At 36.1% G+C, this 20261-nt stretch overlaps 1 protein-coding gene across 1 annotated transcript; it reads right to left on the bottom strand.

The window, feature by feature from the left end:
• Positions 1–44: 44 nt before the first annotated feature.
• On the bottom strand, positions 45–16019 carry txndc5 (thioredoxin domain containing 5). The gene is made up of 10 exons (XM_041245193.1): positions 15691–16019; positions 11680–11829; positions 10041–10146; positions 8876–8972; positions 6800–6915; positions 5475–5561; positions 4812–4967; positions 4038–4120; positions 3071–3200; positions 45–1872 (listed from the first exon to the last, which is right to left on the bottom strand). The coding sequence occupies exons 1-10, from the start codon at positions 15876–15878 to the stop codon at positions 1750–1752; spliced, it is 1236 nt and encodes a 411-aa protein (XP_041101127.1). The 5' UTR covers positions 15879–16019; the 3' UTR covers positions 45–1749.
• Positions 16020–20261: the final 4242 nt, after the last annotated feature.

Below are 20261 nucleotides of genomic sequence, written 5' to 3'. Positions count from 1 at the left end.
TTTTTTGAAAAAAATTTATTATGAAATTGTCAGAAAGTCATGTAAACAATTTTACAATTCATTTTATTTTTGTACAAAAGAATGTTCTTGGGCAATGTACAAATCAGCTGTCCTTCACTGGAGACTTGTGTACGTCTTTTAGAACTTGTGTTATCCATAAAGATTTTACTGACATTAAGTGGTTTTCCTGTCCAGTCATTTGTTTCCTTGGTTGAACGGGCATACATTTAACTTTAAAAAATGCTGCCACACACAAAACGAGACGTTTGTATGAAGCACTGTATTTTTATAAAGACATTTAAGCCAGACAGATTTACAGTTGTGTTGGTCAATGGCAAAGAACAGAAAGCATTTTGCACCTCCCGTTAACAAGTGGCCTTCAGAGCTTTTGACTTTAGTACCACATGTACCAAACTCAGACAAGGGTAGGGAAAAAAAAAAAAAAAAGACAAGAAATAAATGCATGGGATAATCCTTGGCATATAGGGAAAGAATTCACATAGCAATATACTGCAATAGGAACACTGAGCAAAATACGTGGACACAATGGAATGTTAGATAATTGATAGAGAATTGTGTTTTGTTTTATTTACCAACGTTGAAGGAGTAAGGCCTGTACGAGAAGGATACTTTTATGGAGACTATCTTTATTAATCAAACACCTGTCACTATTTCTTTTCTAAGCATCAAATTACATGCACATATTACCTACCCCTTTGTTAAGGTCATTCTAAGAAAGCTGATACTATAGACATGTGTCAACTCTCATAGTTCTGGCAGTAAAATAGTGACAGTTTAAAAAGTAATTCAAGTTTACACACACCAAACCCCTTGTCACAATAAGCACTCTTCAGCTTTTAAAACAGTCAGTTTTTCCAAGCACAGATGGCCAACAACAGTGAAAATACATTCATGAACAGCACATTTTCTAAACAGGTACTACTTTACAGCCAAGCCTCACCAGATGCAAAATAATTGGAAGCTACATACATTAAACCAGATCATCAAATCAACAACTAACTTTTCTAGGCCAGAAGTCTGTTCTAACCATACCAGAGAAATGAAATACAGCATTGTGTGTCAAAACTTATTAGCATATACTGAGTTCAGAATCTCCATTTTGATGGTTTACTAGTTACAGTAAGAAAGACATTGCCATTACAATGTAGCAAATCAATCAACAGTCCTGGAAAGACAACCCAAAATTCTCATATGCAGGAAACCCTACTTCACTGTCCTGTGCTATCTGCCTTCACTTTTAAGCCTCAGTCAAGCAAACTGAATGACAATAAAATAACCCAGTAAATAAAACTACATTGGTTCATTGAACCTGCTGGTAAAGTGGTTTGCGCAGAAATGTAGTATTCCCTATATATATATATATATATATATATATATATATATATATATATATATATATATATATATATATATATATGAGACACACACACACACACACACACAAACACTGGTGCATGAGAAGAATTGGCAGTTGTGGACCTGCTGATGAATGCTTAATAAAAACAAATCAAACAAAAAAAAAAAAAAAAAAAAAAAAAAAAAAAACACACAAACTTCACAACTTTTACTCGTTAATTAGTCCCCTCTCTCACCCACTTAAATGACTGTAAGATCGGTCCAGATAAGCACATCTCCCCTACACATTATCAGCAATGTAACAAAACAGTAACAGAATCAAGGTCTGAAAGCAAATAATAGTAAAAGAAAGCTAGAAGGGGCAACTGTGTGTTACAGTTCATCTCTGGCCTGGCGCATCACAAAGCTATGCAAACTTTCAAGATCTCTGCCTCCATTATGTTCATCACCTTGTTGACCAGCCCGGAACATCAGTAGAGTTGGGTAGCCTCTGACCTACAAAGAAAAACACGTGTTTGTGAGGTTTCATCTAGGTTGTATTTTGTTCCATGACCGACACATTTTATATAACAAGCACAAAAACAAATACAGCACTATTCACAAAAGTTCGACTAAATTGCAAGTTAGTTCTGTGCATTAGAACTAGTTGTGGGGCTTCACTCTATGAACAGTTAGCTCTTGTAAACTAATAAAAGACAAAGCAAAGAAAATAAGACCACAGAAAAATGTGTGACAAGGAATAAAGAGATAGCCGAATACAGAATTCATGTAATAAAAAGTTTAGTAGTTCCCAATAAATAAGAGATAAACTGCCAAACTTGGGGACACCAACCATATAAATACATTTTGATTGAACTGTTTCGACGGTTAAAAGCCCCAGGAGCCAAAGCACTAGACACGTCAGCTCAGACTTGGGGTTGACCACAGAACAGTAATTTGTTTAAAACTCAAACTAAATGTTAAAAATGTATAATTATACTACATCATGGCCATTTAACCTATACAGATTTCTCTGGGGGAAAAAACAACAAATTCTGGTAGCAGTTAATCATTTCTGCCAAAAAAAAAAAAAAAAAAAAGAACAAAAAACACCGTAGGATTTACGAGGCAACTGGTAAATTAAATTTAGAATTGGTAAGTATCACATTAACAGATATTAAAAAAAAAAATATATATATATATATATATATATATATATATATATATATATATATATATATATATATATATATATATATATAGTGCTGCGTCTGTGTCAATCTGATTTTTATCGTCCCTCTTGCACTTCAGTTTAAAACACGTGATATGCTGGGTTTTTTTTTCCCCGCTTACAGACCGACGTCATAGCGCATTCGTACATATTGACAGGTTTTTAAAAGGGAGAGGCAGTATTTTTGGTGTTACTCCAAACACTGTTGCAAAAATGTTTTTCTAGTTGCACTGGCGCCCATTTTAGGTCGCAGTTGTTGCTGTACTGATTAGGCTAAAACAATTAAATCATTACATCATGATGGCAAAGCAGACTGGATGACAATATTTTGTATCCCAATTTACAATTATGGTTACAAAGTTAAATGCCCAGGGAGACAATTAATCAAAAAACTACCAGAACACATAAGAGGAATTATAAATATACATTATTTATGGTTGGGCCAAGAGCAACATTCTTATTCCAAAACTGAAAGAACCTTACAGAGAAGCGATTGCAGAGTGTCCGCTCGACAGTACAGTCTACTTTGGCAATCTTCACATCTGTCAGGCCAGGGAACTCCTTCTTAGAGAGATCTTCCCAAATAGGAGCAAGATTTTTACAGTGACCGCACCTTTAAAAAACAAACAAACAAAAAAACATTAGTTTATATTCCTTTGCTGCACGCAACAAGATCCAAGCCATATGTAATTATTGCCCTTGTGTCCTCAAGCAGACAAGAAGCATAATTAGCTACTTAGGAAATGTTTTGGTCGATCGAAATAGTAGACAACCAAATGAATTCTTCCTGTTTGTCTAGCCTGCTATGAATCTTAAAGCAAAATATCAGTCCCTTAATTTGACATGAATAAACTTAAAAAACAAAGGGCCCAAACACGATAACCATACACAGCATTAGGCAACTGACAACTATGAGAAGACTATTTTCAATAAAACACAAAATAAGACACATAAAAAGCTGTTTATAGCAAAACAACCATGATGTACAGTAACACCTGTTCTAGAGAAGAAGCATTTTTAAAGCATCTACCTTTACATAGCTGTTTGGGTTATTGCCATTAGGAATCAAAAGCTTTTAGTTGTTTGTGTATGTATGTATGTATGTATGTATGTATGTATGTATGTATGTATGTATATATATATATATATATATATATATATATATATATATATATATATATTAGACACATACACTTACAGCCCTCTGCACACTTGCATTGCAAATCAATCTAATGAAACCATTTTCAACTCACATCCAAACAGAAATACAGTGATCCTCCTTATTACACTATCAAAAATTGAAAGCAAGCATCCGGATGAACAATATTTGTTAGTGTACTAAATTTGTGAAATACAGAATTGTAAAATGGGAGATCACTGTATGCATACTGAAATGAGTAAAACAATAAAAGATCAAACTGTACTTCTTTACGGAAAGTTGTTTCCTTACCATGGGGCATAAAACTTGATAAAAGAAAGCCCTTTGGCAACCGTCTCATCAAAGTTACTTTCACCCAAGGTAAGGACAGTGGACTGAGGAGACAAGAAAACATATTGTCGGGTTAAAATAGACGTTCAAAAATTTAAACTATTCAATTTGAAAAGCTTTAAGCTGTCAACAATAAAATCTGTTCTGTGCCAACTCAAATCTCCCTCAGCATATTTTATTCGATTCCAAGAATCAACTAGACATCATAGTGTGTGCAAGGCTGCAAGCATCAACTACTTTGGTTTGAAAGCTTTTCTTGCGAATCAAATTAACAAAGTTCATACTTCCCTTAGCTGGGATCATCGATTCTACCATTACTCTGAGAAAGGAGACATGGTCGTTATGGTCTATTTCTGTTTCAAGGATTTACATCAAAACGCAGCAAGAACCAAATTGTACCCAACTACATAACTGAACAAAAAGTGTGTGTGTGTGTGTGTGTGTCTGCAATATATAGTAACTGTTCTATCCTATTCACAAACAAAAGGAGTGGACTGGAGTTTAACTTGGAGGTCAAAAAAGCCTTCCACAATTCTTGTGTGTCATTGATGTCCACCAACAGCTATAACCCATAATTTCAGTATACTGCACCTCACTTTCCACTGGTTCATATAATTAATTTTTATATTAATGAAAGCTACTGAAAATAACTGGTTATTCTGTACATTTGTCCTAAATATTTATATACTTTAGAATGAACTGGCCATCTATTGTTTTATGCTCTCCAATGTTTACCTCCTGCTCCTCGTGCTCCTCCTTTGCAGCTTCTTCAGCAGGCTGTTGTACCTCATTGTCTAAAGTGTCCTCAGCAGCCTCAGAGGCAACCTTTAGCTGGGAGTCCACAAACTCCTTCAGGGAATCCAGGTCCCTCTTCCCTCTGTACTGATCAACCTGTGGAAGAAAAATGCAAGTGTCAGAATAAGTTCTGTACTACAGAAGGAGCAACAAAAGCTGTCAGTGTTTGTAATGTAAACAAGTGATAAGCTATGTGCAGTTTTGATTACTCTGCTGCAAAAATGAAGTATTTAATACAGACGACTCAAACTTGCTGTTCTTGGTTTTCAACAGACCCACTCACATTCAAATTGCTATACTGCTAGATCAATTTGAGCCAAAGACTCAATTGGGTGTCACTTTTATGGCAATAGCTGGGTGAATGCAAATCAGCATAATTAATTATATTTATATCTGAGTGCGCTGCTGAAGTGACCCTTGGGTGTCCTGAAAAGCTTGTCACAAATAAGTAAAACCTTAGATTACTAACACATAAAAAGTGACTGATGAGGTCCACAACTAGCAGATCATAGCATGCAGAGTTAAAGTCTTGACGCTTTCTTGCAAAGGTCCATTAGGGTTAGATCTAAAATGTATACAATTCTAGTAATCTATGTACACTACCTTTTCTCCATTCTTAAACCATATGAGAGTGGGATATCCACGCACTTGATTCTGAGAGCAAATCTCATAATGTTGAGTACAGTCAACCTAAAAAAAAAAAAAAAAAAAACACACAACACACCTACATAATGTAATTAAAACTAGAGATTGGAGTACCAGCTTAACCCTTTCCGGTCCGACATCAAAAAGACGTCAGCACGGGTCTAGGTGTTTTTTCTCTGGAAAAGGGACAGAAAAGCTTTCAATGGCCAAGCGAGACCGATAGGAGCCGGAAAAAAAGGGGGGGGGACGGGGACGTCAGCAACACACAGCTCCTGCACCACAGAGATAACACGGACATAAACAAAGATAGTTGCTTTCGTATCCAGCGCTCAAAGAATATCACAGACATTTGCAGAGCTTTTTGAGATGTTATAGTAATAAAATAATGACTTGGATTGCATTACTGATTAGTTTGGTGATAAAACGAGTGATCAGGAGATGATTTATCAGTATGCATGACTATGAAGAGGTATGTGATAAATACAGCGAACAAGGGGTGGGGGTGGAGATGCAGTACTGGGTGTCCTGTTGATATGCAGTGCCTTTTAAACCTGTTTTACTGTGAAAAAAACACTATATATAATATTTAAACAGTGCATGTAAAATAAACAGCATGTATGAAAATAAATTGGACCTGACGCGCTTGACAGGCGCTGAATAAATGGACTTCAAAAGGGTTAAACAATTTTTAAGGACAGCTACATTTAAAGAATGCATTTTTGCGAGGCAAATGTTTTTAATAGTTTGCATTCTCTTGTCTGGTCAAGTGTGTATGCCTTACCATAGTTTAAAGCCATGCCAAAAACTCTGGGTAGCTCTCTGTTGTGATTCATATTAATGAGTATGACCATCACAAATTAGTTTTGCAACAACCTTTTAATTCATACACTTGACCTGCAACTTCTATTTAAGCTTGCAGTTAATCTGGAGGTGCTTTTAACAGTTACCCTGGGATGCACTATACAAATGTCTATCAACCATTTAATCACCAAAACCTAAGGAGGGGAAATGAATAATATATTATATAATATATTGCCGGTTGTGTTCAGGTATCCTATTGCAGTAAGGGTTCAGGAATACAACAAGAGCTTTACATCAAAATTTACATTTTTTTTTTGTTTCGTTTTAAGCTTATTAGCCCACTGAAGAACCTTCAGAATAGTTTGATACTGTTTTGTTTTTGTTTTCTGTTTTTTTAAGACAAACAGCATTATTTTACTAGTCCAATGTATTTACTGGAAAAGCAAAATGTAAACCGTGTTCTATGAATATTTGTGACCTACCTTGCCTATTTTGACTGTTTCAGAGTGCTCAAAGACAGAAGCCAGCTGCTCCCAGGTTGGGGCAAGGGCTTTGCAGTGTCCACACCAAGGAGCAAAGAATTTAATTAAGTGATATCCTGGGGAGAAGAAAATATATATATATGTTCAAAGCAAAGATTTATACAAGTCCACCTTTGACTGATTTTCCATGGACATGAGTTGTTCTGGATCATTAAAGTTTAAACTGTGTCAATTTTTCTATTTAATATCAGTTGTAATGGGAAAAAAAAAAACTGATATGTTATATATATATATATATATATATATATATATATATATATATATATATATATATATATATATATATAGTCCCCCACTCTTTAATTAACTGCCTATTTACATTAAATGCTGCCCATGCCCACTATACAAATACAATAAGACCAATTTAAAAAAATACATATTTACACTGCTCTACTATTGTGGGGCTGTCATAATTGCACATATAGCAGTTTACCCATTATAAAAAAAAAAAACAGATAGGAATTGTATTTCAATCCCATTGCACCGAAGCAGGTCTCCAGTACACAAAACAAGCTTGGTGTTTCTCACTATTTAAACACTAAGCAAAGCAGATTCATTTACTCAAATTAAAAACCAAACATAATTTGCTCCAGTGCAAAGTTTGCACCACTTGAAATAAAACAAATCAACATACTAATACAGAATATAAGCACATAAGCAAGCCACATTTTCCGCCAAAAGGAGTAAAGAGCTAATGCTTAATGACGGTATCTTTCAACTCCAGTTCCAGCTGACAGTTGCAAAATCTGCACATCATTATTTTGTCACTGTCAGCTGCACACATCCCCTCTTTGCAGCTGTGTCTAATTGTTATGCACTGTTTAGGCATTTTAGAAATAAACGTCTCTGCTCTTCCATCACAATTTGAATTCCCAAACAACTCATTCTCAATTATACATCTGCGCAAGTGGTAGTCAGAACTTCGGTTTCCCTTCAGACTGTGTCTATGGTAACAGCTGAGCCTTGACAACTACGATAGCAAGTATTTATTTAAAATATTTTAATATAAATCTCCCAATAATATTATGCATTTTTTATATATATATATATATATATATATATATATATATATATATATATATATATATATATATATATATATATATATATATATATATATATATATAGAGATAGAGAGAGAGAGAGAGAGAGAGAGAGAGAGAGAGAGAGAGAGAGAGAGAGAGAGAGAGAGAGAGAGAGAGAGATAGATAGCAATAAGACCAGACACAGAGGGCATGGGGCCCGAGACGAAGTCGATGTGAAGAGTCTTATTGCTTATATACTTCAATGTTACAGGACAATGAGCTATCATTTTTATTGATTAACAGAATTAATTTAGCTTTTTCTTCCTTTTTTTTTTTTAAAACATACCCTTCCACATAAGCACTCCAAAATGAACGTTCCATAAATACAGTCCTCCATAACCACAATCTTCTCTATACAATGAGTGTACAAAAAAGCATTTTTAAAATCGTATAGGACAGAAAAAAAGGCAAGCACGTCATTCTGAAATGCCTCGCTTAAACAGTGCCCAACTTGCTGGAACTGTTGTGAAGTGATTTTTATATAGAATGTGGTTTTAACTTTATGTACTATTTCGGGAATAAACAAAACAAGGTTTAACTTGCACTGCTATTTGTCATCCTTTGTTTTGTAGTTAATTCACTGGGGTAAAGTAAGGCCTACACAACATTCTTTACAACTGGGATATGTTTTTTTTTTTTTTTTACTTTAACGTGTTACATAGTGGAACGTCTTGCTGTAAAATAAAAGGCGCACACACCTAGGCCACACGTCTCTGCTACTATACTGTATATAAAACAGTATATAAAACAAACATGCAATACAAAAACATTATCAATAACAATGCATAATTATAGTAATCAATTCAAGAACAGCTGAACTTGAGATAGAGCCCAGAGCCTCTAGCCCATTGTCAGCAACATCTCTGACCCTGGGCACAATGCATTTTCTTTAAAGCTATCGTCCACATTCATAAAGCCCTTAGTAATGTACCTTGATCAACATGTGCCTTGAAGTTAGAAGCTGTGAGATCATACATGCCCTGCTTTGGTTCAGGGGCTTTGGGTGGCTCAAGTTCAGACTCTGGCTGCTGTAGGTGACAAAGACAGAACAGCCCGCGATCGACGTCAGGGAGGCGGACAGTGAAAAACAGTCATGAGGAACCCTGTTATTTCTAAAATGCTGGCAGACTATCATCATTAATAATAATAACAGTTGGTGTTTTAATAAGACAAGATCAGCAGTATGCTTTTTAGCTACAAAAGACAAATCTTGTGTGACAATCATGCTTTACTTAGACTTGCATTTCATGGCAGTCCGTCAACATCTTATTAACTGAACAAACTTCAAGCTCAAGTATGAATCTTACAGTAAACCCTAAAAATCAAAGCAATTAACAGATATCCATCCCTTGAGGACAGTGACAGATTTTTAAAAGTCGTAGAAGAAAATGGCTAAAGAGGGTATACAATTTACAATGGATGTTCATGGGAAGCTACAGCTATGGCCAAAAGTTTAGCATCACCTAGAATTTTATGATTGAGACAATGTAAAAATATGTACATAATTTGGATATTTTACTTTACATCATGTAATCAAAGAAACTAAGTAAAGAGCACTACCTTTATTTTACTCCACACAACATATTCTACTTCAGTGTGTTGATGTCTCAGCACTGCTGAGATAGGTAAGGCAATTTAAAAATATATATTTTTACTGTATAAATTACACAGGTGTTCTGTCAGGAAAGACATATCATAATGGATATTTGTTGCCTTATTTTGCTTTAATTGCATCCAAGGTAGCGTCAGGAGGGGTGACTCATAGCAAAAGCTTGACATTGGAAAATAAAGGAACAAAAACATTCCTCAAATGGTGCATGAAGAGCCAGTCAGTTTCTAATTTTCATTCCTTTTTCTCCCAAGAGAAAGATGAAAGAAATACAGTTGTCTGGATCACCTAATTATGCACATCATTAAGCCCCTGCTATTAGGATAAGGACTGAAAAGGCCATTCCAATACAGGTCTAAAAGGTAAAATTATATAATTAACTACTTTAGTGTCTGGATGCAGGTTTAATTGGTTCAATTAAACAATTTAGAACAGGGCTGGAACAAAGACCAGGAGCCAACTTTGGCCACCCCTGCTGCAGACTTACAGCAGGCTCCTCATCCAGAGTCTTCAGCATCCAGTTTTCGAGTGTCTGCAAGTCACGAGCACCCTGGTACTTTACGGCTTCCTGGTCAGGTTTGAACAGCTTCAGCCTGCATACAAAACAAGATTATGTCACATTTTACAGAACATGAATCATACCAGGAAGCATGGACTTAAGCCCTATTTGGACAGGACTAAAAAAATGTTTTACCGACATCACTGAAATTTTGTCCTGTGCAAACCCATCTTTCTTTTTATCCCAGGTCATTCTCAGAGGTCCTCCGATTTTTTTTCCCCATTTTCTCTCTCTCTCTCTCTCTCTCTATATATATATATATATATATATATATATATATATATATATATATATATATATATATATATATATATATGATATATATAAAAAAAAATTAAGAATTTTCAGAATAACTTTCTTTAAAAAACTGTCGATAACTTCTGTAAAATTTCAAACTGTCGTGCGAATTGACCATGTCAGTGTTATGTTAGAATTCATATAAGCATTTCCGGGGTATTCGCTGCAAAGCAATACCTGCCTTTACAATAAACCATATTATTTATACTAAAATTGGTAAGATCTGTCCTGAGATTCTACAGTTCAGTAAAATGCTACCATGTGGGAAAATACAAAAAATAATTGGTGACTTAAATTGATCCTTTGAACGATGCATTTGAAGAATGGAAATACAGATCACTCAAGGGGCAAAATGGTTATTCTAGCCTTTGGAAAAGAAGGTACAACGAAATGAAAAAGGTGTTCTGTTGTTATGCTTTTTTCGTCCTCCATCTTGCACAAGTTAATTTACATCTGGTTTATTGTTTTCAAATTTTGCACAAAAGCCCCCTTCTCTGGCCACAACAGCACATTTAATTTGGAATTTTCCAGCTTTCCTTGATGAAAACTAATCCTCATCTGGCAAGTTACTAGACGCCCTCTGCTTTTGACCTACTCTGATTTTTAGTCCTGATCGAACCATACTTTAGATAAGGATGCAAAGCTTTACAACTACATATGCAAAGCAAAACCAATTTTTTAAACGATGTGTCCTGCTTTCCTCCTCTTATTACAACAAACTTACAAGTTACCGAGCACCAGTTCTTTAAAACGTGTTTGTATAATATTTAAACTACAATAATTAAACAGTATAGCTAATCTTAATGTGACATCATTCTATCTGACACAAAGACATTTCAGACGGCTGCATCAGATCAATATCAAAATCTACAATACATTACAACATCAGACAGTTATTTATACAGATTTCTACATTCTCGACAAAGAGATGCAAATCAAACATTAGACACATCTGCTCCCAACAAGTGCTAAATCCATCGCCTTCCATTGCGGTAATTTTACAAATTTACAGCCTTAAATAACTTTAGCTGAGCAAGAGGTTCTCTGAACGTGACATGCGGATGGACAGGGAGACAGATAGGGCACCTGCATATAGCCCCATATGACAATACATATTAAATATGTACATATTTAATATCACCTGTTCCTTAAGTTTAAAAACCAACAACAACCATAAAACTAAAAAAAAAAAAACCCCAAAAAATGGAAACCTGTTAAAAGATCTTTAACAAGTCTGTTTTGGTCACTGTCTTGATCTGATTGTACTTACGTGGGGTATCCACGGACTCCCTGCTCAGAGCAGAGTGAGGTTTGTTGAGTGCAGTCCACCTTGACTACATAGGCTGGGGGGTTTTCCATATTATTGTATTTGTCCCCCATCTCATTCCATGTTCCCTGTAGCCTCTTACAGTGACCACACCTGAAAATTAAACAACATTAGATCATTTTGGTACAGACAGTCAACTATTGATTCACTTTCCTGGTATGTGGTTCATGGGCATGAGCCATTTCACACAACTTGTATTGCAGTTCTCCAACTGACAGGGGGTATTTTTCTTACTGTACTGGTAGGCAACTGAAATGGGTAACTTACAGCTAATTAAAACCTGAAAAGCTTTAATTGGCTCAATTAAGAAATTTTGGGTATACTGTGGCTAGAACACACCAGGAGGCCTCTGGACCTTCAACTTCAATTACACACTTCTGCTCTAGTCCACAAGTTACAATGTGACATACAACAAGGCAGCAATGTACACACTTGCCAGAGGAAGCATAAATTTCCTTCTGTAATTTTTAAATGTATTAAATATTATAGCGTAATTCTGTGTCAACTCAACCAGAGCTTCCGACCTCAAGATTTTGATTTTGCTTGTACACCCACCCCTCGCTATACTGCAGATTCGGCTATGTTGCGGTGCTGGAGTTGGCTCCCCATTTTTACAATGCAACTGCACATGCCTTAGCTGCACTATACATAGACAATTTCACTTAGAATTACTGTTTGTTTTATTTCGTACTGCACACCACAAACAAAACTATACAAAACAAATAAAAACTAATCATTAATACTAACTGTTCTCATACACATTGCACAATAAACACAAAGCACATTAAATAGCTACTATTAAATAGCTGTTTTTATTTTAACCAGCTTGGTGTTCACTTGTGGCAGCAGCAACGCACTAGCAAAAAATCACAGGGCAGTGATGTCAGCTCCCTAGCAACCAGTCCCCTATATTGGGAATGGATTCTTTCAATGCAGCGGGTTTGGGCATTTGAGAAAGGAGGAAGACTCATGAAATTGGAAACGGAAGTTGATGAGAAGCAACTACCCTGAGCAGTATGAATAAAATGGTGTGCTGTTTTTATATGAAAAATTAGAAAAAACGGGTTGCGTAAAAGACTTATACTGGACCCTGACACCCCCGGAAAATGAGGGAGTGGTTGTACAGTATATGTCATTAGTCTATTTGTTTTTCTATGGGTCTCTCACTATATTGTGGCCCTCAATATATAGTGGATTTGCATTGACCCCGACAACCGCGATATATCGAGTGGGTGATGTATTTTGTGAGAGGAAGATACAGGTCAAGTATGAAACCTGGCAAAATATTAAGCTCAATGATGAAGATTTGCTGAGATACACCCCCTTTTATAATGGGGAGGGGGAGTCATCCTTGAAACATTTCATTTTGAGGATCTAAAAATGATATTTAGAATGGGAGTAGCTCTATGAATGCTTCTGTACAGATAGCAGGTAGGTCCTCTGTAGAATTCACGCAAAATAAGTACCACTGCTTTATTATTTCTATGTTGCTGGCAGCCTTACAATTAAAAAAATTGTCCAATTTTAAGTGCATGTTCTTCTAAAGTGGAAGAGATATGACTTTCAAATTACTTAGATATGCGCATAATTCAACTGACTTTCTGTATGCAGCTCTGCTCTTTCCACTTATTAGCCCTAGCAATACATTGCTCCCCCACCTTTACTCTTGTAGCAGATTGCTTGGTTCTTTGTATTTTATACTTTAATTTGGAAAATACAGATATTACAAAGACAAAGTTACTGTGTACACGTAAAGTTGCATTGTACTTGAACTTCACTTCAGCGGTCTAGTTGCAATCAGACCTACCAGGTGGATGCTCAGTTTACAACCATGTTATATTTGAAATTCTCTGCACAATAAAAGAGGGATCAGTAATACTGTTAATGAAGTCAACAAGCAATAACATAGCGTATTTAAACATTGGTTTCGTATTTCATTATGTTTTTGTTTTGCGTGGCAGAAGGAGAGCCGACTGTGACAGGTGATCTGTTTAACACACGCTGACAACAAGGAATGCAGCTTGTGTTCAGAAAGTACTGTAACTTTATGGGAGGTAAACAAACAACTGTATCAACAGCACATGGTTTATGGTTCAAAAGTGTGCACACAATAAAGAATGTTTTTTGTATAAAATTTGACTATACTATACTATATTTTCATTGTAGCATGGAGCAAAACATATTGACTTCAGATTTCATCCATGTACTTTTTCAATGGTATTGATTAATAAAATGATGCAGGAGCTTCAGTTCCTGTTTCATGATTAAGCATGAAGTGGGAGGACAGACAGATTGCTAAACATGCTCATGCTGAGCTACAGAAAAAAAAAAAAAAACATTATGTTTGATATTATTAGCAGGGATCCCTGGCTATATACAGTAGCTGGACTGTATTAGGGATTCCTCGATGACAAGGATGCCAGTGTGAATGTTGAAATGACTTGTGTAAAGATGTATTTTCCCCGTCTATTTGTAGCCCTGGCATTGAAACGCAAAATCAACACAACAAGACTTTTGCTAAACTTTACTGTCATGTCTTGTTATTTGCCACTGGATACATTTAGATTTGTTTTAACTTGAGATTAATATAGTGTACGATAACCGCTTATTTATTAGTATTTAAAATGTGTTAATTACTCCTAAAACATTTAGAATAATTAAATAATTTTAATACAGTACATTCAAATTGCATCTGTAATCTTAAAGGGCAAATGCCAATCACTCAGAACCCTCGCATTAACAAAACTGCTGGTGTAGGGGGATATATTGCTATTGGGGAAACTTAAAAAAAGAAAACAAAAAAAACACGTTTTGAACCTTTTTTCTCTGTACCCTTTTTTTTACCATGTTCTGAATTCTGAAAGTAGTTTGAAAATAATATACCTCATGTTTTAAGCTTTTAAACGATATATGGTTTTATGGTAATGTAATTTAAAAAATGCTAATGGATTATTACTCTAAAAACAAGTAGTGCATTTCCTTTCAGAATTAAAAAAAAAAAAAAAACCGGCTCAGAATTCCAGAGTAGCAGTCTAAACCCAGCCTAGAAAGGGTTAAACTTTAACGTTGTCACGTCAATGTAATACCAACGACGGCAGTCGCACTGCTTTTTTTCTAAACGTGAAACGAAACTATTAATTGCCAAAACATAACCTAATGCAATATCTTTCTGACACGCAAGCAATGCAACTGGCAACTCTGGCATATATATTACAGATATCCTTGGACATAAATTTCAGCATGAGTTGAGACAGTTTAAACATTTACTAGTTCTCTGGTGTGTAATTGCGCTTCCAGAATGTAACAAAGTCCACAAAAATACGTTAAATTGCTTTCAATAACTAATATTGTATGCAATATTAACGTAAAAAAAAAAATTAAAATATGTTATTCAGTCGTACTGCGTCAATGCGCTTGCCACGTAAGCGGCAGCGCAACCACGGGGCCTCAAACCACATACACTGAGAAGTTATGCTACACAAGCGTTATTTTAATTTGGTGTTGCATTTCTTATACATACATAATAAATAAACTGCACGGTTTTAAGCTATATTTAAAAATTCCCTTTAAATGTAACCCCCCGGTTATTAATGATTTTGACCCTCGCACCCAAAAAAAGATATTGCCTGCAAACACTGACTGGGCTCAGTCAGACCGAGTTAGAACTACACACCAGTTGATGTCCCATTCCACAGATCGACATAAATGCTAATCAAACTAAGTCCTGAACCTTAACTATTACATTATCTAACTAACATTATATAAGGTGTGACATGATAGTCTGACAAAACATGAAATGCCCAAGGGATAATAACACAATGGAACACATAAACTAGTCAAATTAAGGCCTATAGGCAATACTATGCATCTTATTCGCTATGCTGTAATGCACAGACAACTATGAAATCCAAAATCAAAAGGCTACCATATGGATTAACACTTTAAAAGCATTACCAAGGAGCGAAGAACATGACGAAGTGCGGGCTGGTCTCAATGGCATTTGTGAACATCTCAGCCGTGTACAAATGTTTCGAGTGCTCATCTTCTTCGGCTTCGTTTTCGCAGAACACCCGGCTGAACAACAGAACAGAACACATGAGGCTAAGCAGCAGAACTGAGTTGTGCTTTGTTTGTAAGGCCATGTTCCTACCAGAAAGAGATACTGGAATCAAGTGTAACTTATTTCTGCCTACTGATGCTGCTTCTCAATATAAGCCTCGGTCGCTCTCATTCAGTACTATTGGCTTGTGTTTGTGCCTGTCTGGTTTTAAAGTACTGTGCTCTTTACCGCTGTCGTAAAGCTGATCTTGCTGGCAGCCACCAGTACTGCAAGGCAAAGGAGAGCAGGTTCAGCAACGGTATGATTGCAGACGTTACCTGTTATAACCAAATTATTCAACAAAACAAAGGATTCAGCAGGTCTATCATCAGTGCGGTCGTTTTTGGCTGGTTCTGAACAATGCAGAACTGCAGTGCGCAATGTCATTATAACAGATGATCTTATCAAACAGAAACCGAAACGTCTACCTTTACACAATTTTAGACGTGGAATATGACTCAATACGAGAATGTTCTTCATAGACATGTACCAAATTTTATAGTAAAATAAATTATCCGTTTTTACAGAATGGTAAGAATTACATGAGCATTTAGGACCCATTTGTGTGCTAGAATATCCTGAGGGAACAAAACATCTGTGCCAATATTATATTGTAAACAAAATGTTGCTTAAAATTGTAAATACAGTAGTCTTATATAACAACACAAATGACTCATATGCCGACCATATGTAAAATGTAATGTGACAAATTATTTTGATACAATCTGTATTTACAGTGCAAAATGAGAAATGTGTAAAAAGCAGGGTTGCAGTATATGTCCACAATACTTTGAGAAACTATGTCATGTTATTTAACTGTTAGAATCTCATAATCTTTAATATAGCCTATGGTATGCTGCCTAAAAAACAGTGTTCCCCCTTTATAGCGCTGTAGCAGGGAGCCAAAGTTACATGACCGTGGCAGGCGCCAAGGGGGGGAAGGGCATAGGGACAGTGCCCCTCATCCAGTTCACATCCCACATTGAGATAAAGAAAAAAATTGATAAATCATTAAAAAAAGTAAAGTTAAACACAAAAAAAACAAACTATAATATCTAAGGTTATATTTTTTCCAAGTTTGTACCAGTAACACTCTCCTGTACAACCCCCTTTGTGGGTCCCCTTTTCTCACTGTATCTGACGTCTTCTAATCTGCACATTTCGAGGGCAGAGTCATATAGCAGCGCATATTGCTCTACAGGCCGTTTGGCACACCGAGGGGGGCGGGGGGTTCTGAGCAGGCTATAACCCCTGTGGGGGAGAGGGGTTAATAATAATGTCAGGTTCGTATGGTCATGGAAATCATGGAAAATACATGGCATTTAAAAACAACGATTTCCAGGCCTGGAAAAAGTATTGTAAAAAATTGCTTAGAAAAGGTTTGCACTATATCTTGTTTAAGACTACTGTTTTTTTTTTCTGTCTGTTTCCTTGGATATTTCCGTGTATTTTATTTGCATTTTCTGTGCTTGCTAAGTAACGAACTTGGCAACGAAGGCATATACGTCATTGCCTAACCATTGCCAGAAAAGCGAGGGGGGTATACACAGACTAAGGTTATTTATTTATTTATTTCAGTTACGTTTCAGACGGACTTGCCACAGGCGCAGGTTACATTTACACATAGACACAGAGACAGGGTTATACAAGCAAACAGAGGGAAATACAGAGCGGGAAGGGAACACAATGCAGCAGGAATTACAGTACACAACCACAGTAAAAACAGTAAGAATACAGTACACAAACAATTACACGGATCGCTACAGTATTTTCAGGGGGTAAAATGCAACATTACCTTGAAGTTGTGCAATCTCTAAAAAATACAGTACAATCTTTAATATGACCCCTTGGTAAAAGAATGCAGCTGCCATTACAATCTGCAGCATTGATTCCCATCAGGGCAGGGTGAATACATTTTTGCGACAGAGTCTCGCCTTCTTCCAGACTGACCGACTTCCCGACCCGGGGAAAGAACTGTAAGGCCAGCCCGTCCAAAGAACTCTGTCCTCGCTTAGTGCCCTCATAAGTCAGGAGGGAGATTTACAACCAAGATTCATTGCATTTCTGCCACAAGTAGGCATTAAAAAAGAGCCTTCCATTTTAACTGCAATGTTACTTTGAACTACTGTACAACCACGCATGTGTTCTACAAGGATCATTATCGCTTTTTTGGAGGTATCATACTGACTCTGCAAATTAATTACTTATATTTTAACATTAAATTCCTAAACTCAGACATATTAAAATGTTAATATAAAGCCATACAGATAAATAAAATAAGGAAATGCATTAGTAAGTTATAAAACAGTTAGTTAATATTAAAGGCATCTTTTTTTAACGGTTGCCTCTGATGATGGTTCCAGTTAGATTTGTAGCTGGACTGGGGTGTTTACACTTCAACCTGTGCAGCTTTGAATTTTTCTTATTTTTACTCTGATTGGCTGCAAAGACAACAGCACTAGCCAGAGATTGGATAATGTTTGTTGGGTCGTTTTTTCTTGTGTACAGTTTCCTACTAACTGCAGCCATTGTATTCTGTTAGATGTAGTTGTTAGTGGACGTTTTAAGGGAGGAGGGATGGTAGGCAGACAAACTGTGCAGTAAAATTGCTACATTCAACACTCACATATTCGACCCTATAGAATGTTGACTTCAGTGACGATTAAACGTGTGTGACACATCTGATTATTTCATTTTGGCCTGTTCCAACCCTTGTCCATTTTTCAGGACACACTAAAAAGATACAATATCAAAAATACATATCTGAAAGGATTGTGTTTTAAATTCAGATGTACTGTATTGGTTTTGTTGGTACAGTACTATATGTTCAATAGAAGAAGTAATTTAAATCAGAATGATGTGATTACGAAAATATCACTTGCCAAAAGAGACGACACGTGGACTGTAATACAGTACAAACTCTGGTACGTATTGTAGCAGTATGTAAAATTCCCCATTAACAACCCAACAGCAAAATGAAATCAAAATGTTACCCATGCACAGAACTGCATACAACGTAAAAGGTAATGCAATTTAGCAAGGGTAAAAATAAAAAAAAACTAAACAAAAAAAAGATTTCACAATTAAAACAGTATCCAAAGTCAGTATTCAAAATTGCAGAATATAGTGCTCGATAAGCCCCTAATGTCACAGTTCACTTGCAAATAAAAATGCACAACAACTAAAGATCACAGACTAAAATAAGGGGTGAGAGGAAGTAGCTAGGTGAGGGTTAGTGAAGGGAGAAGGGAGGGTGTGTGAGTATGTGTGTGTGGGCAGGTGTTACTATCAATGTGGGGACAAAATTTTAAAACACTTTTTTAAGAACTAAATATGCCTTTAAAAAAAAACTAAAAGTGCCAAAATATTTAGTTTGTTGTCAACTTTTACCCTGTGTAGAGTTTTGCCTGACTGGAGTTAGAAATAGTAAATAAAAATATAGTGAGAGTCAATGAGAAGTCCCCACAAGTATAGGAATACAAACATGGGTTAGCCAAAATGAGAGCTGGGTAGTGGCTGTGAGAGTGAGTGTTGTAGGAACGAGAATAGAGGACCAGCTACTGACAGTCTATAGAGATACATTATATATGCAAGGGGAGTTATTGTTTTGGTGTGGTCTCAGTCCACAGACTATAAGACATCTACAAGACTGCTATTTATCTATAAAAAGAATGAAAGACCTAGTGGAATGGCATTATGGAGCAAGTGTTAGTCATGACTATGCTGAATTAAAGCTGGTTTAGGGGGAGCACTGTAACACAAGCAGTTTCTGAGAATGTGACAACACAGTGGGATCTATTTAACTGATATAAACGGTAGTGCATCTAAAGAAGTGAATAAGCCTGTATAAACTATGATTACTGTTTGCTCTGTTCAGCAGTGTTAGGGACACTGACCCCCAATTTCATGACCATACATTCGAAAGGTGGATGGGCGGCGGGGTGGGGGTCACCCTACTTGTAATCTATCATAATTTGAAAACTGCTTTGTAAGTTTGTGTTGAATACAATGAAGCTGAATGATTTAGTTAAGAATGGTTTTGCAATAAACGTTTTGTAGCACTGAAGAAGCTGCGAATGTGGGTAACTGCAAGTGTGTTTGGCCCTTCAAGAGATGTTCTGCAGATATTTCAAGAACAACATTTTGCTCTTACTAGGACTGAAGTCACTGTATTTTGTATCTTGCGTAACATTTTCACATTTTTACTAAGTATTGTTCCTGTACCAGAATCTGCGGAGACAGTTAAATCATGACATTACTACCATGACTTCTAATTTAAACATCACATTTCAAACTATCTCCCAATGTTCTTCTTTTTTTCATCAGTGTCCCCAAACGCATTGTGTAATTGTTTGAAATGCGATATTTAAAAATAAGTTGATGTAAGTTATTGTGTGGTATGTCCATACAAAACAGGCAGTATAGC

Source organism: Polyodon spathula, chromosome 3, assembly GCF_017654505.1.
Source record: "Polyodon spathula isolate WHYD16114869_AA chromosome 3, ASM1765450v1, whole genome shotgun sequence".
Lineage (NCBI taxonomy): Eukaryota > Metazoa > Chordata > Actinopteri > Acipenseriformes > Polyodontidae > Polyodon > Polyodon spathula.
Note: the sequence above shows the minus strand (reverse complement) of the source record. Positions and strands in the feature narration are given on the sequence as shown.